The sequence below is a fragment of the Protomyctophum parallelum genome (assembly GCF_964188405.1).
Source record: "Protomyctophum parallelum genome assembly, chromosome: 6".
NCBI lineage: Eukaryota > Metazoa > Chordata > Actinopteri > Myctophiformes > Myctophidae > Protomyctophum > Protomyctophum parallelum.
In genome coordinates this window covers 18,129,053-18,151,493 of record NC_139701.1, presented here as the reverse complement: position 1 = coordinate 18,151,493, position 22,441 = coordinate 18,129,053, and the positions used below count along the sequence as shown (strand labels likewise).

Here is a 22,441-nt window from a genome sequence, read left to right as displayed (position 1 = left end):
TGTCGTTTCTGGTGAAAACAAGGTTTTTCTACGGCCGACAGCAGGCACTGTGATACTCGTGGTCGGGTTTTTCCACCACCGGCCGAGAGAACAACAACCGGTCAAGACACCACACACAGCATTTTGTCATTGTAACATGCGGTTACGGATATTTGGCTCTTCAAAGTAATTGTTACGCCCGATAAAACCTTGGCATGCGCGATAGATAGATTAATTAATGCTGCCGGCAAAAGAAAATACTCATGTACCGAGCAGATACACAGCGTGCGGGTGTATTTTCATTCCTATCATTGATGTCCACTGGCCTATGCACCTGTGCATACGCCCTTAAAATATACTTTCTTTTTTTTTCAAAAAATTTTATCCCACGATTTTGTAACCCAGTTTTCTTTTCACGCAGTGCCAATTATCTAATGTAATCCTGGGCGCTACACTTCCTCTGCCAACCTGGGGGGGCAGCGGACTGACCTCATGCCTCCTTCTATGCATGAGGAGTCCAAGCTGCTTCTTTTCACCTGACAGAGGGGAATTTCCCCGGCCGGACGTAGCGCGTGGAAGGGACACGTTATTCCGACCAGTTCCTTTCCCCTCCATCAGGCGCCCCGGCTGGCCAGGGGGAGGTAGTTTTAGAGACCAGGATTACGGCATGTTCTTGTGAGGGTATCTACCCTAGGGGACACGGGGAGAACATGCAAACTCCACACAGAAAGGCCCTATCGCTAACCCCCGCCTCGGGTATGGGCACTGATGACGCAGAGGAGGGAACACGCCGCCAGTGCCCATAGCGTCCCCAGCGGGAATCGAACCCAGGACCTTCTAGCTGTGAGGCGACAGCACTACCAACTGTGCCACCGTGCCCCTTAAAATATACTTTCTTATTAATTATTATTATTTTGAGCGAAGTTCAGGCTATAAATACAGCAATTTTTGCATTATTAATCTTCCCTTCTCACTCTCCCCAGGCTATAAACATGCTGTAATGGTTCTGGCTAGTTGTGTGGCGGCTGTGGCCTGCTCAGCTGTATTCTGCCTCTGCTTTTGTTGCTACAGAAAGAGTAAGTCTGCGTCAACCGTGGCAACATTATTTCAAAATCCCAAATATAATGCAATCCTCACACTATGACCTGTTCTTCTTTGTTTCTAACAGGAAAGAAACGTACACAGCTACAGTCAGTGTTGAAACTATACACTACAGATACACTACCACCATGCCTTGTCTAATTATTGAGGTTAATTTCCAATCATTTAAATATATATCTACTGTCATACATATTATATTATTTCATAACTGTATCTAAAATGTATATGTCAGCCAGGGACACAATTTACATTATGATCCAAAATTATAAACATTTCAATTTCATATTCAAGCTATTTTAATTAAAAACTGACTTCTATCACTGTATCTACATACTGCATAGGGAGCCAGAAGAAGCAACAATTCCAGCTAATGAGACATCCAATTGAAGGACAAATAAAAACGAAGCTCGCGAGTCAGTTCAGTCAGACAACCTCAAGGGGGTTCATGCCATGCTCAAGGCGCATTCTATAGACCGATTCCGTAGCGGTTTCATGGTCGCAGCCTACGTATTTCCTGTAGGCGGACTCGACGTAGCTGCGGGGATAAAACCCTCACCAGGCGCACCTCTTCCACTACAGTGAACGGCAGAGTGACTGATGTTAGTTTGCCTCAAACTTTACTCCTTTACCTGCTTTTTTACTAACACTAACATTACAAAGATGCCCAGAACATCGAGATGAACCTGTGTAGTTTATGGCTGCTCCAACACTAGTGGCAACATAAAAAATAAAATAAAACGGAATGTCTAATATCCACCGCAGTGGCTGAGACCAGAGCCATTGAGTAATGGTTGAGACGAAGCAGGGAAAGATACATATCGCCAGTCTTACCCAATACCAAATCTTTCTGTTTTATGAACACAAGGCTGCTGTATTTTATACCTCATACTAAGCATTTAAAGTATGAGGTATAAAGTACACTGGCGTTATGTATCTTTCACTGCTTCGTCTCAACCATTACTCAATGGCTCTGGTCTCAGCCACCGCGGTGGATATTAGACATTCCGTTTTATTTTATTTTTTTATGTTGCCACTACTGTTGGAGCAGCCATAAACTACACATGTTCATCTCGATGTTCTGGGCATCTTTGTAATGTTAGTGTTAGTAAAAAAGCAGGTAAAGGAGTAAAGTTTGAGGCAAACTAACATCAGTCACTCTGCCGTTCACTATAGTGGAAGAGGTGCGCCTGGTGAGGGTTTTATCCCCGCAGCTACGTCGAGTCCGCCTACAGGAAATACGTATAGGCTGCGACCATGAGACCAGCTATGGAATCGGTCTATACTCAAGGGGTTAACATGCTGCATTACTATGTGGGCGTATAAGTGTGTGCAAGTCTCACACGTCATTCGCCAATGCGGCAGTCAGCTGACCAATCGGGCAGGCTACTTAAGCTCACTAGACTTCATGCTCTTCCTGCCTTCCTCTGCTCATGATTCCCGGTTGTATGTGATGTTTTCTCCCACCACCACCACCCCCACCCCAGCACCACCGGTGTGCTCTGCTATTTATGCTCTCCATGGGGGGGTTATTGTATATCAATCTCCCTGCTCTTTATGTTTTATGACTTTATGTTGTTGCTTAATCGTGCAGGGAGAAATCCAGCCAAGTCAAAAATCATATGCACACTTGTTACTCATTCTGCAATAAATATTGGTTAATCTATTCGTGAGTTGTCTGACTGAACTACATTGTTTCATTTGCGGCTTCATGCCTTGCATTGTCATATTATATTAAATGTGTTTAGATGACATTTCTGCATCCTGGCTCATCATGTAAGACACATCAATCACACCTATGTTGCATTGGAACAGTGGTCTTTCTTTCTCTTTTTTTGAGTGGTGCAGCAGTGTTCACCTAATGAGTACCAGTAGTACCAGTAGGGGCGAAACAGAGAGTGAACTGTTGCCTGCTAATGAGAGAGAGGGGGGGGGGGGGGGAGCAAAAACTATTTATAATAATGTACGTCCATATCTGTATAGCTATTGTAACTGATTCTGTCTGTTGATTTGTACAGTTGTATTTCCCATGGTAACCATTTTAACAAATTGTATTAGTTTTTCAACTGTGTAATTTCAGCATCATTATAATTTATAAATGAACCCTCAGTGATAGAGAGAGAATCAGAGAATCTTAAATATATGAATGACTGAATTAATTAATTGCTGTATATTGTATCATGTAAAAACTGGAAAGTGATCCATAACAATCAAAATTAAAATAAAATAAAGCATTGCACCAAATCTGCAATATGTAATTTGTTTATGTAATTTGTGTGTGTGTGTGTGTGTGTGTGTGTGTGTGTGCGTGCGTGCATGCGCACGTGTGTGTGTGTGTGTGTGTGCGCGTGCGTGCGTGTGTGTGTGCATGTGTGTGTGTGTGTGTGCATGTGTGTGTGTGTGTGTGTGCAAACTGTGCATGTGTGTATATGCAATGGTAGAGGCATCAGGAGGAGTCGGTGCGTGGTGATATAACACAGGAAGTCATGTTAGAATAGATATTGCCAAACTGGGTGTTGCCTCGACCACTGAAGTAGGCCTACAATTAAAAATCTACCAGTAGTCAATGAAATAATGAAAGTACACACACACACACACACACACGACAGATAGAGGAAAGCCTGAAGAAATGGTAAGACAATGAAATATATACAGTATACCTAGCCTACAGTCATATATCCTTCACCATGGTAATTATTACAATAGTAATAATAACAATATTATTATCATCAATTACTTTTTTGTTTTTCAGATGTTTCAAGGCGTGAACCATCTTAGACCCAGCATGTATCATGGGATGTTGATTGTAGCAGTGATTGTAATCATCCAAGGTGTGTTTCCAACCAGCACTTCACACTTATTAACAAGATCCAGTGTGAAAGAAGTACATATTTATTTATTTTTGTTTTATATACATTTAAAAGCAATACCACAGTGTAGAACTACAAGTACAAATCCTATTCCACATTTTTACTTACTAAATTTTAAACATTATTGTCTCTGAAACATACTTCCTATGGTCCTGACCTATATCATATAATTGGATTTCAATTTGTACTGCATTAATATGTTCATCACTAATGTTAAAGCATGGTGAAGATCAGGATGTTTTGAAAAAACCCTGTAACTTGCCCTGTAACTGTAGGTACTATATCTTAACTGCAATGCTGCTTCTGGCGACTGAATTGTGCCGCGGGATCAATAAAGGTCTCATCTTATCTCATCTTATCTGCTTCGTCTCAGACTTGAGAGGTGGCAGAGGGGTTCAGGCGTGGATGTACAACTACAGCACAGACCCAGGCCGCGACTGGACCACGTCGCGCCGCTGGTGCCAGGAGCACTTCACAGACATGGTGGCCATCCAGAACCGCAGGGAGATCCACTACCTCAACCAAATGCTGCCCTTCAACCCCAACGGAGGATACTACTGGATCGGCATCCGCAAAGTGAACCATGTCTGGACCTGGGTACAGGAACAGGGGCTGCAACTATACTGTACATCATTGAATTGATTATTCTATGGATTACACTCTGATGAATCGAATAACTGAGAAGCACTTAAATAATGTGTTAAATAAAATTTCAACTAATCGATTAGTCACTTGAGTGTATTTTAGACTGTCGCACAACTTGCAAAAATAGTGAAAATGTCGAAATATTGTACAAACCACAAGGTTGTAGATCAGCTATTTTTTATTTTCAAAAACAAAAAACTATTTCACCTATAACGACATGCCCAAAATAGGAATCAATTATGAATCGATTGTTTTATGAAACTACCGATTATCGGTTATTTCTACATTTTTTCGATGAACTGTTGCACCCCTAGGTAGGAACTAAGAAGAACATGACCCTAGAAGCTGAGAATTGGGCAACAGGGGAGCCTAATAACTTAGGCACGGATGAACAGGACTGTGTGGAGATGTACATCAAGAGAGATAAAGAACCAACTAAATGGAATGATGAGAGGTGCAGCAAGAAGAAGGGAACAATCTGCTACGAAGGTTGGTAGCAGATTGTAGTGACTAGATCACTGACTCGTATACAGTGATGGAAAGTATACAATTAGCAAAGTATTGTACTTAAGTACAATTTTAGGTAATTTTCTTATATTATTAATATAATAATCCTGCTCTGAAAGGCAAATTTGGTACGTACAGACCTATTTCAATTTTTCGAAGGCTTTAGTTACTATTTTGTGTCTGAGATTCACATTATAGGCTATGATAAAACCTCTACTAGAACTTTTATTTTGACAGTTATTCTACATTGTGGTAGGCATATTGCTACTACTTACTTACTTAAATGAACATCTTAGGCCTACTTCTTTCTCAACTGTTCTCATCAAGTGAGATCATTGTTTGTCTGCAGCCTCGTGTTCAGAGCTGTCCTGCGGTGTCCATGCAGAATGTGTGGAGACCATAGGGAGCTACACCTGTCAGTGCCACCCTGGCTTCCTGAGTCCACCACACTGTGACGATGGTAAGTAAACATTGTCAAGAAGCCACGACAATTCTCTTAACCCATTAAGACCTGAGGCCGATTCCACAACTGTCTTCTATTCTTTTTTTTCTCATTTGTTAGTTTTTTCTATTATTATTATTATTATTACGTTCCATGAGGGACATCCAGAAGCAAAGATTTGAGTTAAAAATGTTAGCTTATATATTTAAATTCACATTTCCAATTCCAGCCATAGCATGCAAAGCCCTGTTGGCTCCGGAGCAGGGTTCTGTCCACTGCGTCCATCCTTACGAACCTCATCGCTTCAACTCGTCCTGCCAATTCCATTGTGACCTTGGATACCGGCTGGTGGGCTTACCCCTTCTCTCATGCCAAGCCACCGGCCAGTGGGACCACACTGCTCCTCTGTGCCAAGGTAACTGTATAGGCACAAACGTCCAGGAACTAATAAACAAACAAACAATCAAATAAATAAATAAACCATTCCAATGCAACCCTATCTTTTTCAGTTGCTCAGTGCACAGATCAAATCACTGCCCCCAGTGGAGGGATTATGAACTGCAGCCATCCCATTGCACCTCACAGTTACAACTCCACATGTGAGTTTGGATGTGATGATGGCTATGAACTCAATGGACAGAAGCAGATACGTTGTGACTCTGCTGGTCAATGGACCGCCAGTGTCCCCACATGTACAGGTGATGTATGTTTTATTTAAGCCAGTTAGACTTTGGCTATTGAACAATCCACTTTAGGTCTACTGATGTGCCATAGGTTTGAGGGTTCATTTAATACAATTTGACAAGGCTGAAAAGCAATCATAAACTAGAAATGTACTCTGTCGAGCTGCCAACTTGCGCCTTGCACACAAGTATGCCATGTTGCCTAGCTACTTGTGCGCAAGCCGAGCACGCCATGAGGTCATCTAACCCTTGATACATACATGGACTGGATCATCACCTAGTTCTGCATATATGGAGCCGGCCAGCCACTGACCTCAAACCTCAAACCCTTAGATCTCCATATATGGAGCTGACCTGTTCTGACATGTCATAACAGGTCCTTCTCTACCCTTCCTTCCTGTTATGACATTTCATATGTTGATCTGACCTCATCAAACCCTGTACACTCAAGACACGCTCCATATATGGCCAGTACAGAATTAATTCCATGTTGATCTGATCAACCCATGCCAAAGCGCCAGTCTGCCGTCACCCGGGTGGATGCGTACACGCGACCTCGCCCTTTAGGGCGTCTTACTGGTTCTGTAGGATTACAGGAGCAGATAGCCACACCGTCAAACGTATGAATGCAACATATTAATGGTTTTCATCTTGACGTGAGTGAAATTAACCATTGGTAAATATGTTTTTATCAATTTTTCATTGTGAAATTATTATTTTACACTGAAACTCTCTGTGAACATTTTTATGAAATACTCAACTGCAACCGTCACGTTTCCTGTTTCGCCCACTTTTGCAAAACATAACCACTGTTACTGTAGTGACCTAAATCCTAATCTTCATCTGGCCCGTCTTTCCGTGGGAAGCCACATCCTGCTCAGATAATAGACCCTGGCGACACTTGTCATCAGTTCAGGTCACACCATTTGTGTTTGGATTTGGCAAACAACATAATGTTGAATGCAATTCTATGTGATTAAGTAGGTGGCATTTCCCTTGACTGTATTACATCTAAATCATTGTCTTGACTAACATGATATCCATTATGTTAGTAAAATTCACCTGAAACTATTAAAACTAATTGACTGATGATGATCCCCATGTGCCATTAAGTGATATCTTAATATTTGTGTTTCTTCTCAGCTGTCAGATGTCCCCGTCTCTCCTCACCTTCTATGGGTAACATGATATGTGTGGACCTCCTGAAACCTTTTTCATTTAACTCATCCTGTCACTTTACCTGTGAGGAGGGACATTCTCTGATGGGAAACAGCACACTCAACTGTCTGGCCTCTGGACAGTGGAGCAAACAAACTCCTGTATGCACAGGTAAGACAGAGAAGGGCTTTATTATCATCTTTCTAATGAATTGCATTTGTCTTGGTGACTGTGGCATAGAGATAACTTCAAGAGAACAAAATTGCATGCCATCTAATAAAGTGAGGGGCACTAATATATTAAAGTCTAACTCATGTTAATTAGGTGATGTAATGGTGATATAAAACAAACATTAAATTATCTTTATTGTTAATGGCATTTAATGTTTGTGTTTGGGACAAGATGACGTAAATCTTCCCTTCATTGTCAATGGCGTTTTTAAAACAAACATTGAACTAAAAACAAACATTAACATTGTAGGCTATATCAAAATCACACCTGTGTGAAGTGAGGGGCGCTCTTATCATCGTACATCATCATGACGTAACATGTCTATTTGCTCAGACACTATGACGTAAAATTGTCCATTCATTGTCAATGGGAATGTAATCTTTGTGTAGGACGAAAATAGACACTAAGCCGATTTGCTCGTCCACATATGACGTAAATTCTCTGTTCATTGTCAATGGGAATTTAATCTTTGTGTAGGACAAAGTTTGTGCACAAATTGCACAATACATACAACAAAAGCTGTAGCCTACATAGGTGAAAAAAATCAAAAAATGTTAATCCCAATGAGAAGTTTTATTCAGAGTGCGATTAAGTTACAACTAGTCTACTACTCTTTGTGACAGTGGAAAAGTGAACAACATTCTACATCTTATTAAAATATATAAATTATTATGTCAAATCATAGTTGTTTCCCTTCCTATGCAGTGATACGGTGCAGCAGCCTAAAAGCTCCCCCTCATGCCTCTATGCAATGCCAGGACCATTTGGGAGAGTTCAGCTATGGTTCAACATGCACCACACAGTGTGAAGAGGGATTTGACCTAAGTGGTGATAACTCCACCCAGTGTTTCTCACAGGGCAACTGGAGCCACGGCCTTCCTCTCTGTCAGGGTACAGTATAACCACAGAGGTTTGAGTAAGAGTTTGAGTTCCCAGAATATATACTTCCCCTTTTGTTGTTATACCCCTACAGCTTGAAAGTGTAATGAATGAATGTCATAATCAACATAGGAGTTTGATTTCGTCTCCAGTCCTTGGGTCCCAAACTGCTTAGCGCTTACTTAATCTTCTATTTTATCCGGTAGTTACAGTTAGTGTAGTAGTGTGTGTTATGTCTCACTGACAGCTGTTCGATGGTGCTGCGCTCATTGCATGTTCCTGCATGCTTGTGATGATTGGGGGGATTTCTGGGATCTAGTACTTCAGTCTGATATACAAGATGAGTGTATGATGTTGCTGCTTCTCCGTTTGTATGTTTACTCTGAGTTTGAAAGTAAAGAAGAGTTGTGTTAACCTGTGTCATGGTCCACTGATTCACAAACACAATATTGGCGACGAGGATGGCTGCTTTTTCTCTCCCACCACCTAACCCCTTCCTGGAATTGCCGGGCGAGTCTCCAGTGCCCTGGACTCGCTGGAAACAGTCCTTTGAAACATGGCTAGTTGCTATGGGGCTAACCGGTGTCGGCGCGCCGCGCAAAAAGGCGCTGTTGCAACACTGTCTGGGAACGGAGGGTCAACGGGTGCTCGGGACGCTGGAAACTGAGCCCGATACGGACTATGACGCCGCCGTGGTGCTTCTACAAGGACATTTCGCGGCCCCGCAAAGCGCTCTTCTCCGGCGCTTTTTGTTCAGACAACGACGCCAGCTGCCCGGTGAGTCTGTCCACCAGTATGTGGCTAACCTGCGGGGGCTGGCTGGATCATGCAAGTTCGGCGCGCTGCAGGATGAAATGATCCGTGACCAATTGATTGAACACACAAGCAACGTGAAAGTACGTGAGAGACTGTTAATGGAGAAGGATGAACTGTTGCTGTCCGAGGCTGTTGCTATTGCCTTTAATGTTGAGAGTGCAACTGAGTGTGCAGCCATGTTAACAACACAACAGGTGGCCACATTCAGCCGTACATCCGACCACTCTCTGCTCCCGCCACCGCCACGCAGCGATGCAACGGACCCTGACTCCACAGCTGTGATGCAACTGGAACGACGTCAGCGGCCCCGCCCACAACCACAACAACAGCCCTGCGGTAACTGTGGGTCTAAGACACATGCATCAAGAGCCCAGGACTGCCCTGCCCGTGGCCAGTCATGCCGTAACTGCGGTAAGCTAAATCATTTTGCTGCTGTCTGTCGCTCTGCCCCGGTCCAGGACTCCCAGTCTGGTCCCACTGTTATCCACAATGTCACCTCGGGTGCAGTGCCATTCAAGTCATGTTCAGTCTACCTCAATGATGTGTGCTGCCGTCTGCTGGTGGATACTGGTGCGGGCTGGTCTCTCCTAAACATGGATACCTACAATAACTTTTTCAGTTCGCTGCCCCTGTCCGCGCCCTCTACTGCCCTGTATGGTTATGGGGGGTCAGGCATCGACCTGGTGGGGTCTCTCCAGGTGACTGCCCGCTATGGGACTAAGACTGTGCCCGGTTGTGTCTTCCAAGTGGCTCGCCGGGGGGCTAACCTGATGGGTTTAGATGTGTTCACCGCTCTGGGGTTCTCTGTCCTGGATACGGGGGGGTCAGCCATTATGACTGTCACCACGCCATGGCAGCAGAAGTGGCCGTCTCTGTTTCATGGTCTGGGTTGCCTCTCTGCTTTCGCCCACCAACCCCTCATCGACCCCTCAGTTAGGTCTGTCATCCAGCCACTGCGCCGCATCCCGCTGGCCCTACGTGACGGGGTCTCAGCGGAGCTACAGCAGCTACTGGAAGCTGGTATCATTGAACCAGTGGATGCTTCGCCCTGGGTTTCGAACCTGGTGGTGGCCAAAAAGAAGTCGGGGGGCCTGCGTGTCTGCGTGGACCTGCGTGCAGTCAATAAGGCAGTGGTCCCAGACCAGTACCCCCTCCCCACGTCAGAGGAGCTCACGGCTCAGTTCTACGGCTCTACAGTGTTCACTAAGCTCGACCTCAGACAGGGGTACCTCCAGGTGCCTCTTCACCCCAGCAGCAGGAACCTCACAGCCTTTGTCACACATGCCGGGGTGTTCCGCTACACTCGGATGCCGTTCGGCCTATGCTCCGCCCCTAGCTGCTTCCAGAAAGTCATGGTGTCTGTGCTGGCTGGTATACCGGGCGTGGCCGTTTTTCTCGATGATATGGTGGTGCACGGGGCCACGACTGACGTTCATGACCAGCGACTCGACATGGTGTTTGCTGCCCTGGCCAAGCACAACCTTACTCTCAATACTGACAAGTGTGTCCTCTCTGTTCCAGAAATTGAGTTTGTAGGGTTCCGGCTGTCTGCAGGTGGCATAACTCCACTTAATTCCAACTTGGACGCAATTCAGGCCATCCCAGACCCCAGCTCAGCTTCCCAGGTTGCCTCATTCCTGGGCATGACCGGCTATTATTTGAAGTTTCTCCCACAGTACTCTGACACCACAGCCCCTCTGCGTCGGCTGCTGCGCAAGGACGAGCCTTGGGTGTGGTCTCGGGAGTGCAGTGATGCTGTGCGTGCCCTCAAGACGCAACTTACTTCTTCCCCAGTGTTGGCCCACTTTGACATAGCCAGCCCCACCCTCGTGACTTGTGACGCATCGTCTATAGCTATAGGAGCTGTGCTGTCGCAGATCCAGAACGGGGTCGAGAAACCCATCGCCTTCGCCTCCCGGGCCCTCAACCCGACTGAGCAGCGGTACTCCGTGGGCGAGCGAGAGGCGTTGGCCTGCATCTGGGCCTGTGAGAGGTGGCATCTCTATCTCTATGGCCGCTCTTTCACTCTCAGAACTGACCACCAGGCTCTTACGGCGCTGCTGTCCACGTCCGGGACAGGCCACAGACCACTCAGACTACACCGCTGGTATGACCGCCTCCGTCAGTACAATTTTGATCTGAAATTCACCCCGGGCAGAGAGAATGTTGTTGCTGACCTGCTGTCCCGATCTGTCCCCGCCCCGGCCCCGGCCCTGCACGTCGACACTGACTGTATTGAACGGGACATTATTAACATGTTGCATGCGCCCCTTCAGGCCACTGTCTCTCTGCAGGAGCTCAAGGACGCTTCTGAACAGGACCCCATCCTATCTGCCCTCCGCACATACGTTCACGAGGGCTGGCCTCATGTGGTCCCGGGGGAGCTTGCTGCGTTCTCCCGTGTGCGTCAGGAGCTCTCCTGTTGGAATGACACCTGTGTGGCACGTGGGCTGTGCACAGTGATCCCTGGTGCCCTGCGTGCACGCGTCTTGTCCATGGCGCACGAGGGCCACCTGGGCATCGTGAAGCTGAAACAGCGCTGCAGGGACCTGGTGTGGTGGCCAGGGATAGATCGAGACATCGAGGCTTTGGTCAAGGACTGCGCTGCCTGCCTCGTGAGTGGCAAGACAGGCCACCAGCCACCCCCTCCCCTGCAGCCTCTCGCCTGGCCCTCTCAGCCCTGGGATCACCTGCAGCTGGACGTCTGTGGTGAGATCCACGGGGTCCCACACCATCAGCGCTTCCTGATGGTTGTCTACGACCTGCACTCAAAATGGCCGGAAGTTACCCCTACTGGTTCTGTGACCTCTCGGGTCCTCACCGACTTCCTGGACTCTCTCTTCTCCCGCTGGGGCCTTCCCCGGACCATCACAACGGATAATGGCCCCCAGATGGTGTCCGCTGAGTTCACTAACTACCTCCAGAGCAAGGGTATCCGACACGTGCGCACTGCATACTACCACCCCCAGGCCAACGGTGGTGTTGAACGTTTCAACCAGTCACTGAAAAACGGCATCAGGGCGCACAGGGCCCAAGGATGCTCGTTTTCCCAGGCCCTCCGTCATACTCTGCTGCACTATAGAGCCACCAAGCACTCGACCACAAGCGTCTCCCCGGCCTCCCTCATGCTGGGCCGGGAGCTCGCTTTGCCCCTTGACAGGCTCCGTTCCACTACGCCCGTTTCCCCGCCCCCTTCCCCTGTGGTTAGAGCCTCGGTCTCCCGTCAGCAGGCTCAGATGAAGCGCCGCTACGATCAGTCTAAACGGGCCAAGGAGCCGCTCATCGCCGCCTCCGACTGGGTCAGGGTCCGTCGGCCTCACCGGGACAATAAAATGGCTTCGTTCTGGTCCTCCCCCCTTCAAGTTGCTCGCCAGCTGGGCCCCGCCACCTACCTCCTCAACGATGGCTCTCGTTGGCACTCCAGCCGTCTTCGACAGGTCCCTGCTCCTCCACGCACGGCTGTTGACACGCCTCGCTCTGTGGATTACGCCGTGACTGCGCCTCTCTCTGTGGATTATCCCGTGGCTTTGCCTATTCCTGCACAGGTCTTGGACATTCCTGGGCCTGCTCGGCCTCAGGCCTGTGCCACTCCGCGTCCTGCTCGCGTGCGTTCTCGCCCTGCCCGCTTACAGGACTTTGTGTCGGGACTGTATGCTTGAGTTTTTGCCAGGGGGGGGAAAATGTTATGTCTCACTGACAGCTGTTCGATGGTGCTGCGCTCATTGCATGTTCCTGCATGCTTGTGATGATTGGGGGGATTTCTGGGATCTAGTACTTCAGTCTGATATACAAGATGAGTGTATGATGTTGCTGCTTCTCCGTTTGTATGTTTACTCTGAGTTTGAAAGTAAAGAAGAGTTGTGTTAACCTGTGTCATGGTCCACTGATTCACAAACACAATAGTGTGGCCCCAAACAGTGGCCACATGGAGCAAGTTCGGGTTTTGAGAAACGGCCTCTGTCTGCCTGCATGGGTAAAACTTGGGTGTTTATTCTTGACTATGGACAAATGCCACCACCTGTGGAACGATAGTTCCATATAGGTAGCCTACTCATTTAACTCACTAAATAATGTTACATTTTCAACTTGAATCTTCTGGGATTTAGCTGATGCTTCCATACATAGTGAGTTAACAAGTAGGAGTTAAATACATTTTCAAGAAGACATTTGGTGTTTGAAGGCATTAAAGCTATGATGTTCCAAACAACCAAACCATCCAGGTTTGGGTCATATGCATAGTTGCTTACTGATATCCACTGTATGTTGGATTCTCTCTCTCTCTCTCTCTCTCTCTCTCTCTCTCTCTCTCTCTCTCTCTCAGTGAAGAGATGCAGTCACCGAATGTCTCCCTCTCATGGATCTCTATCTTGCTCTGACCCTCATGGTCAGTTTAGTTTTGGTTCTCGGTGTAATTTGACCTGTGAAGAGGGTTTTCTGCTGAATGGGACGGCTGAGACAGAGTGTAGCTCCATGGGCATTTGGACTAGAGAAGTCCCCCCCTGCCTAGGTAATAATAAGTTATGTTAACAGAAGTAAAGCTTGGAATAGAATAATCTCTGCTCACAGACATACTGTTTTCTTAGTAGAATACATCTCTGTAAGAGGTCTCTCTCTACATTTTTATTTGCTCATACATTCACTTTAGTTATTATCACTTCAGGACTGGAATAATTTTATTCATGTAGGTTTACATAGGTCAATGGCAAGAATTATTTCTTGTAGTTAACACCTATGGACAATAGCTTTAATATTCAATCTAGACTGGTGGTTTGGCCTGATGTGAATTATGTTCATCTCAATATCCTTTCTTCATTGTCTCCCTATAGCACGTCCATGCCCCCTACTGGACATTGGTCCACATCATGGTTGGATGAATTGTTGCCATCCATATTCCCCTTTCAGTCACGGCTCCCACTGTGACTTTGGATGCAACGAGGGGTTCCTGCTGAGAGGAACACCAGCAATACACTGCAACACCTCTGGTCTCTGGAGTCAAGAGTCTCCCAGCTGCCAAGGTTGGACTTGGTAGTCAAACATGGATTTGACCATCCATTTGAAATCAAAGCGTGTAAAGTTGTGTGGTGGTGGAGGACCTATACAAACAGGATTGAGGCGTACAGCTAGGTGTAGAATGACAAGCCATGCATGCAGAGATGGTTGCAGAGTTGTGCCATTTACTGAGAAACCAACACCATTCACAAACATGTTCTCATGCTAGAACCTTGAACCATAGCATAGCCACAGACTGGCAGATTAAATCAAATAGCCCAGCTGGTAAATATAGCTCTACCATCACCTCCACAATGCAGGGCACCACATTCCCCACCTCTAACCAACATAGGCTATGTATAGACCTAGAATGCCTGTGTTCATTTAATTATACTTCGTAAATTTTCATGTATCAGAGGCATAGAACGGTCCCACTTACTTTCTGGTCGGGTTCCAAATTGGCGGCCTAAATGTGATAAATGCTCAGTTTGTACTCACCCATTAAATAATTCCAAAGACGTGGAGTGAAATATGGTCCTCTAGTTTTATATCCATGTGAAAGTTCTGGCACAAAACGTGTATTTAGTCAATTATCTCCACTTTTTCAAGAGATGCACACGGACATCTTTCTCTCCGGGCGAGGGGGGGCCGGAATGATCGATGAACTGATTTTACAAATACGTCCTGTTTACCACAGACGTCATCACCAATTGACCAGGGAAACACAAAAGTTTGCAGTCACACAATTGGCAGGTGGTGTGATTAATTACCCAGCACCTATCGCAAAGCACCTGCCAATTGTGTGACTGCAAACTTTTGTGTTTCCCATGTCAATTGGTGATGACGTCTGCGGTAAACAGGACGTATTTGTAAAATCTGTTCATCGATTGTTCCGGCCCCCCTTGCCCGGAGAGAAAGATGTCCATGTGCATCTCTTGAAAAAGTGGAGATAATTGACTAAATACACGTTTTGTGCCAGAACTTTCACATGGATATAAAACTAGAGTACTGTACATACTGTATGTAACAAGAGCCGTTCTAGGGCTAGGCTATGTATAGCTCTGATCCATAGCTCTAATCCGACGGCATTAGTGCTATGCTATGTACACGTTTCAACCACAACACCTACAGAAACTCTAAAATTATAAATGTTTGTTTTGTCTAATTATCACACATTTCATGTTAAGTCAAAATGAAATTCTATATTCTACAGTAGCCTACTTGATTCATCCCCATATGTCATAAGTGACTTCTCACTATGTGTGTTTCTTCTCAGCTGTCAGATGTCCCCGTCTCTCCTCACCTTCTATGGGTAACATGACATGTGTGGACCTCCTGAAACCTTTCTCATTTAACTCCTCCTGTCACTTTACCTGTGAGGAGGGACATTCTCTGATGGGAAACAGCACACTCAACTGTCTGGCCTCTGGACAGTGGAGCAAACAAACTCCTGTATGCACAGGTAAGACAGAGAAGGGCTTTATTATCATCTTTCTAATGAATTGCATTTGTCTTGGTGACTGTGGCATAGTGATAACTTCAAGAGAACAAAATTGCATACCGTTTCTGTTCTTTGTTGTTTCATGTATCAAGTTCATGTGTCAAATCAAAGCTGTTTTACTCCTTTGCAGTGATTCGGTGCAGCAGCCTAAAAGCTCCCCCTCACACCTCCATGCAATGCCAGGACCCACTGGGAGAGTTCAGCTATGGTTCCACATGCAACACACAGTGTGAAGAGGGATTTGATCTAAGTGGTGATAACTCCACCCAGTGTTTCTCACAGGGCAACTGGAGCCATGCCCTTCCTCTCTGTCAGGGTACAGTAATAACCACAGAGGTTTGAGTAAGAGCTCGTGTTCCCAGACCTAGAGTAGCCTCGGTCCCAATCATCTGGACCCAGAGTATATACTTCTCCTTTTGCCGTTGTTCCCCTATCACGACAGTAAACATTTCACATACGTAGAATTTCTCCTCTACATTTAGTTTTTGGATCAATTAAGAATATTTTTTTGTAGGAAACCTTGTTGGCACTTTACAGGTGGTTTGGCCTGATGTTTATCTTTTGTTCATTGTCTTCCTATAGCACGTTCATGCCCCCTACTGGCCATTGGTCCACAACATGGTTGGATGAATTGTAGCCATCCCTATTCTCCTTTCAGTCACGGCTCCCACTGTGACTTTGGATGCAATGAAGGGTTCCTGCTGAGAGGAACACCAGCAATACACTGCAACACCTCTGGTCTCTGGAGTCAAGAGTCTCCCAGCTGCCAAGGTTAGAGTCAAACATCATGTCATACACATACATAACACAAGTCCCAAGTCTGTAATGCTATTCGGCCTGTATGCAGTCAGAATAGCATTAATAATTCCTGAATTCATTCAACACAGCTAGTATTCTACATGTTGAATGCAATTTTATGTGAATGAGTAGGTGGCATTTCCCTTGACTGTATTACACATCTAAATCAGGGGTCTTCAAAAATGTTCAGGCCAAGGATGGCTATATCTTCCCCTCAGAATAGGGATGCTAGGGTTCAAGGGGTTAATTAAAATAAAAATAAAGCTCTGAGGACTCCTCTTGAACTTGACTTACTTACTTATTCCTGTAGGCTCCTAGGTGGAGCATAGGGCCGCAATCACACCCCGCCATCGGACTCTGTTTTGAGCAATTTTCTTCAGCTGGGCCCACGATAATCCGGTCGTCTTTGCCTCACTCCTCTTGAAGATTGATTCCCAATTATGTGTGTTTCTTCTCAGCTGTCAGATGTCCCCGTCTCTCCTCACCTTCTATGGGTAACATGACATGTGTGGACCTCCTGAAACCTTTCTCATTTAACTCCTCCTGTCACTTTACCTGTGAGGAGGGACATTCTCTGATGGGAAACAGCACACTCAACTGTCTGGCCTCTGGACAGTGGAGCAAACAAACTCCTGTATGCACAGGTAAGACAGAGCAGGGCTTTATTCTCTTTCTTTCAAAAAATAAATCTGAATTGCTGTTGTCTTGCCGGCAAAGTGATAACTTCAGGAGAAACATAATATTGCATTACCTCTTAAAATATATATCATGTATCAAGTTTATGTGTCAAATCAAAGCTGTTTTACTCCTTTGCAGTGATTCGGTGCAGCAGCCTAAAAGCTCCCCCTCACGCCTCCATGCAATGCCAGGACCCACTGGGAGAGTTCAGCTATGGTTCCACATGCAACACACAGTGTGAAGAGGGATTTGATCTGAGTGGTGATAACTCCACCCAGTGTTTCTCACAGGGCAACTGGAGCCACGGCCTTCCTCTCTGTCAGGGTACAGTAATAACCACAGAGGTTCAAGGTTCAAGGTTCAAGGTTGTTTATTAGTGTCCCCGAAGGGCAAAAGGTTTTACAGCAGGTCATAAGGCTTGAAACACATATAAATACATCAGTCAGACCAAAGTTATTGCTGCTGGTCGCAAGCGTGCGCTGCGCCCGGCCTACTTGCATCTTCAGAAAAGAAAAGAAAAGAAAGAGAGAGAGGGGGGGGGGGGGGGGGGGAGAAGACATCACATCACATTTCAAGTAAGATGATAATACTCGGCTGTGCAGGCACATTTCTTGGGAGGGGGGGTGGGGGGTTGGATTTTTGGATCTGCAACAAATAAAAAAAAAACTCTGATCTTCACACAACGCCTCAGTGGGAGGGGCTGTCTGAAGGCAGGAAAAAAATTTGTTTAGCTGCAGGGGGGGGGGGGGGGGGGGGGTAGAAGGCGGCTGTGTGGAGGGAGAGAGAAAATAGAGCGACCGCCCTCTTTAAGAGGCAAGCAAAAGGTTTGAGTAAGAGCTCGTGTTCCCAGACCTAGAGTAGCCTCGGTCCCAATCATCTGGACCCAGAGTATATACTTCTCCTTTTGCCGTTGTTCCCCTATCACGACAGTAAACATTTCACATACGTAGAATTTCTCCTCTACATTTAGTTTTTGGATCAATTAAGAATATTATTTTGTAGGAAACCTTGTTGGCACTTTACAGGTGGTTTGGCCTGATGTTTATCTTTTGTTCATTGTCTTCCTATAGCACGTTCATGCCCCCTACTGGCCATTGGTCCACAACATGGTTGGATGAATTGTAGCCATCCCTATTCTCCTTTCAGTCACGGCTCCCACTGTGACTTTGGATGCAATGAAGGGTTCCTGCTGAGAGGAACACCAGCAATACACTGCAACACCTCTGGTCTCTGGAGTCAAGAGTCTCCCAGCTGCCAAGGTTACAGTCAAACATCATGTCATACACATACATAACACAAGTCCCAAGTCTGTCATGCTATTCGGCCTGTATGCAGTCAGAATAGCATTAATAATTCCTGAATTCATTCAACACAGCTAGTATTCTACATGTTGAATGCAATTTTATGTGAATGAGTAGGTGGCATTTCCCTTGACTGTATTACACATCTAAATCAGGGTTCTTCAACATTTTTCAGGCCAAGGATGGCTATATCTTCCCCTCAGAATAGGGATGCTAGGGTTCAAGGGGTTAATTAAAATAAAAAATAAAGCTCTGAGGACTCCTCTTGAACTTGACTTACTTACTTATTCCTGTAGGCTCCTAGGTGGAGCATAGGGCCGCAATCACACCCCGCCATCGGACTCTGTTTTGAGCAATTTTCTTCAGCTGGGCCCACGATAATCCGGTCGTCTTTGCCTCACTCCTCTTGAAGATTGATTCCCAATTATGTGTGTTTCTTCTCAGCTGTCAGATGTCCCCGTCTCTCCTCACCTTCTATGGGTAACATGACATGTGTGAATGTCCTGAAACCTTTCTCATTTAACTCCTCCTGTCACTTTACCTGTGAGGAGGGACATTCTCTGATGGGAAACAGCACACTCAACTGTCTGGCCTCTGGACAGTGGAGCAAACAAACTCCTGTATGCACAGGTAAGACAGAGCAGGGCTTTATTCTCTTTCCTTCAAAAGATAAATCTGAATTGCTGTTGTCTTGCCGGCAAAGTGATAACTTCAGGAGAAACATAATATTGCATTACCTCTTAAAATATATATCATGTATCACGTTTATGTGTCAAATCAAAGCTGTTTTACTCCTTTGCAGTGATTCGGTGCAGCAGCCTAAAAGCTCCCCCTCACGCCTCCATGCAATGCCAGGACCCACTGGGAGAGTTCAGCTATGGTTCCACATGCAACACACAGTGTGAAGAGGGATTTGATCTAAGTGGTGATAACTCCACCCAGTGTTTCTCACAGGGCAACTGGAGCCATGCCCTTCCTCTCTGTCAGGGTACAGTATAACCACAGAGGTTTGAGTAAGAGCTTGTGTTCCCAGAGTATACTTCTTAAGTTCTCATTTTGTTGTTCTACCCCTATAATAAAAATAATATATAATAATTGTGTCCCCTGACTCCCCTTACGTTATTGTTGGGGTATTTGCGACAGTACAGTTTTCACATAATGTGGAATTTGTCCTCTGCATTTAGTTGTTAGATCAATGGTAAGAATAATGATTTTGTAGGAAACACTGTAGCCACTTCGACTGGTCTGGACTCTGGTGTGGAATAGTGGTTTGGCCTGATCAGATGTGATGTCTATCTTTTCTTCAAAGCACGTTCATGCCCCCTACTGGCCATTGGTCCACATCATGGTTGGAGGAATTGTAGCCATCCATATTCCCCTTTCAGTCACGGCTCCCACTGTGACTTTGGATGCAACGAGGGGTTCCTGCTGAGAGGAACACCAGCAATACACTGCAACACCTCTGGTCTCTGGAGTCAAGAGTCTCCCAGCTGCCAAGGTTAGAGTCAAACATGGATTTGACCTTCCTATTTGAAGCTTCTCTGACAATGTGTTATATTCCTAAACTGGTACTTTATGTGGTCGGCTAATGATCTCCAAACTCTTGTTTTCTCCAATTACAGTAGTCCTGTGTGAGGCCTTTCCTACTCAGTCCTCACCTCTGTTCATGAACTGCTCTCACCCCCTGGGGAATTTTGGTTTTGGCTCCCAGTGTCTCTTCACATGTGATGGCGGTTTCTCCATGAATGGAACAGGCGTGCTGTCATGTTCCTCCACTGGGCGGTGGAATAATAGTCTACCCACCTGCACAGGTAAGCTATGTGCAGTGAATACTGTACCCACCTGCACAGGTAAGCTATGTGCAGTGGATTGAAACAAGAGCATTGTGCTATATCTCTTTCTACTTAAGTTAAAGGTATGGTAAGTGTTAAATAAATAGCTCTATATTCTGATAGTACTCATTGCTATAGAGTGTTTAGTGTAACAGGAGTCTCGAAGTCTCTCCAGCTCTTTATTAAACAGAAAAGACATTTGCAGGTCGGGATTGACGGGATATCAATTTTATCCAGTCAGGATAGAAAACTCAGACAGGATACAGACGTGCAGAAGTGCTATTGGAAGTGATGACACAACAAAATGGCAAAATTGGAACTGGAACACTATAAAACTAAAGCTGATAAATGGGTACTCTCTCCTCATTAGCTGAAATTTTACAACCCACCTGATGGGGAGGTGGGGAGACTCCTGTTATTGAACAAACACTCTATAGCAATGATTACCTTTTAATCTTGTAAACAAAATATTTTTGTTTTAACCCGAAAATATCACTTACTCTACCTTTAAGTTGCACACCTGTGTCGTTCGCCTACAATAGCTGATCTATAAGCTCACAACGCGTTACGTCACAGCGCATGTTGACCTTGTTGATATGGCTATTTTCTGTGCACAACACCGATGTGCAACCAAGTATAAATGAAGCATTAGCATTAGTTATTTGTAGATCAGAGTACTGTCTATAAAGGACTTTGTGCTGATGATGATTTGATGGTTGTGCGTTCCAGATGAAGGTATTCCATTAGGAACTGCTATGCTGATGTATACAGGTATTGGGGCAGGCTCGACTGTTGCTGTGCTTGCCCTCATAGGACTTGGTCTGCTGATTGCTAAGCGTTTTACTAAGAAGAAAAGTGAGTCCATCTGAGAGGAGAGATTTACACAAAGTATACATTGGTTTACTGAATGTGTTTCTAATCAGTTTTCATCCTCATTTCTATAGGCTTCATGGACTTTGAGCCATCATTGTGGGAAGAGAGAGTGAATCCGGCGTTTAGTTTAGTTTAGTTTATTTGCACATGTAAAATAATAACAACAATATGGTAAAATAAAATAAAAAATACAGAAAGCAAATATTTCAAATGGGAAACAAGATTCATTACATGCATGATGTGCTGGAAGTGCCAAAAAAACCCAAAGGGGCTTATCGAGTGGCCTTCCCATATGGAAGCTACACAGTTGAGATTAAATAACAGAAATTAAGGTATGAATAATATTGGTAAACCTAAGGATTGTAAATAATAATAATGAAAAAACAAAAAATATTCTAAAAATAAAATATCAATTAATAACATGACTAGGGCGTGTTGCCCAAGCTTGTTAATTGGCATTGGCATTGGCGTTGGCATTACATATTTTTCATGGCTATTAGGGAATATAATCCAATAAAAAATAAATTGGGTGTCATTCAATTTAAACTCATTTTTCAGTATCTTATTAGTTTGACACCTGAGCCTGGTTTGAAATGCAATAATGCATGCTTTTTCGTTTTACAACATGGCACCGCAAGGTCGTCTCTATGGGTCTTTGTGTGCGTGTGTTGTATCAGGCTGAAACATGCCCAGGTTTGAAGCTGACTGACATCATAAATGTGACATCATCGGCACGCCAGAAAGTGTGCATGCTCCGTAATTGTAATTTTGCCTAACACACAATGTAGAATGGGGTGTTGCAGAGTGTATAAACTCCACCTAAGGAAACTAAAGAGAAACAGAAGGTTGATGGGAGAGAGAGCAAGGGGGTAAAATGGCCAGCACCAACTGTTTTATAGGGCCTCTGGGAGTGCTGGCCAGGTGCTCCCAATGCACCTAATTGGAAAACCCAAGTTGGCCCAGCCTACAGAACCTGTGGGAGAAAAACAGGGCCCTGCAGACCAGGCCAAAGAGGCTGAGACAAAACCTATGGACAAAACACATCACTTACATCATCATCAGTATCATGTCAGAGAGATCCACATGAGTGTCACGCCGCTATTAGAGTCTTGTTTATGTGATAATGTAAGAATGCATTCTAAAGTTTGTTTGAGTGCTGCT

The 22,441-nt window shown here is 45.2% G+C and overlaps 1 protein-coding gene across 2 annotated transcripts; it reads left to right on the top strand.

The window, feature by feature from the left end:
* The first annotated feature begins 3,594 nt into the window (after positions 1-3,594).
* On the top strand, positions 3,595-21,534 carry selp (selectin P). Of its 2 annotated transcripts, XM_083767471.1 has the most exons (20): positions 3,595-3,709; positions 3,830-3,912; positions 4,337-4,544; positions 4,907-5,081; positions 5,449-5,559; positions 5,771-5,956; positions 6,051-6,239; positions 7,368-7,553; positions 8,319-8,504; positions 13,630-13,815; positions 14,135-14,323; positions 15,574-15,759; positions 15,929-16,114; positions 16,381-16,569; positions 17,055-17,240; positions 17,413-17,598; positions 19,885-20,073; positions 20,198-20,386; positions 21,137-21,262; positions 21,352-21,534. In XM_083767471.1, the coding sequence occupies exons 1-20, from the start codon at positions 3,707-3,709 to the stop codon at positions 21,414-21,416; spliced, it is 3,204 nt and encodes a 1,067-aa protein (XP_083623597.1). In that variant the 5' UTR covers positions 3,595-3,706; the 3' UTR covers positions 21,417-21,534. The 2 variants fall into 2 exon arrangements, with proteins under 2 accessions (XP_083623597.1, XP_083623598.1); XM_083767472.1 differs by lacking the exon at positions 13,630-13,815.
* The last annotated feature ends 907 nt before the right edge of the window (positions 21,535-22,441 follow it).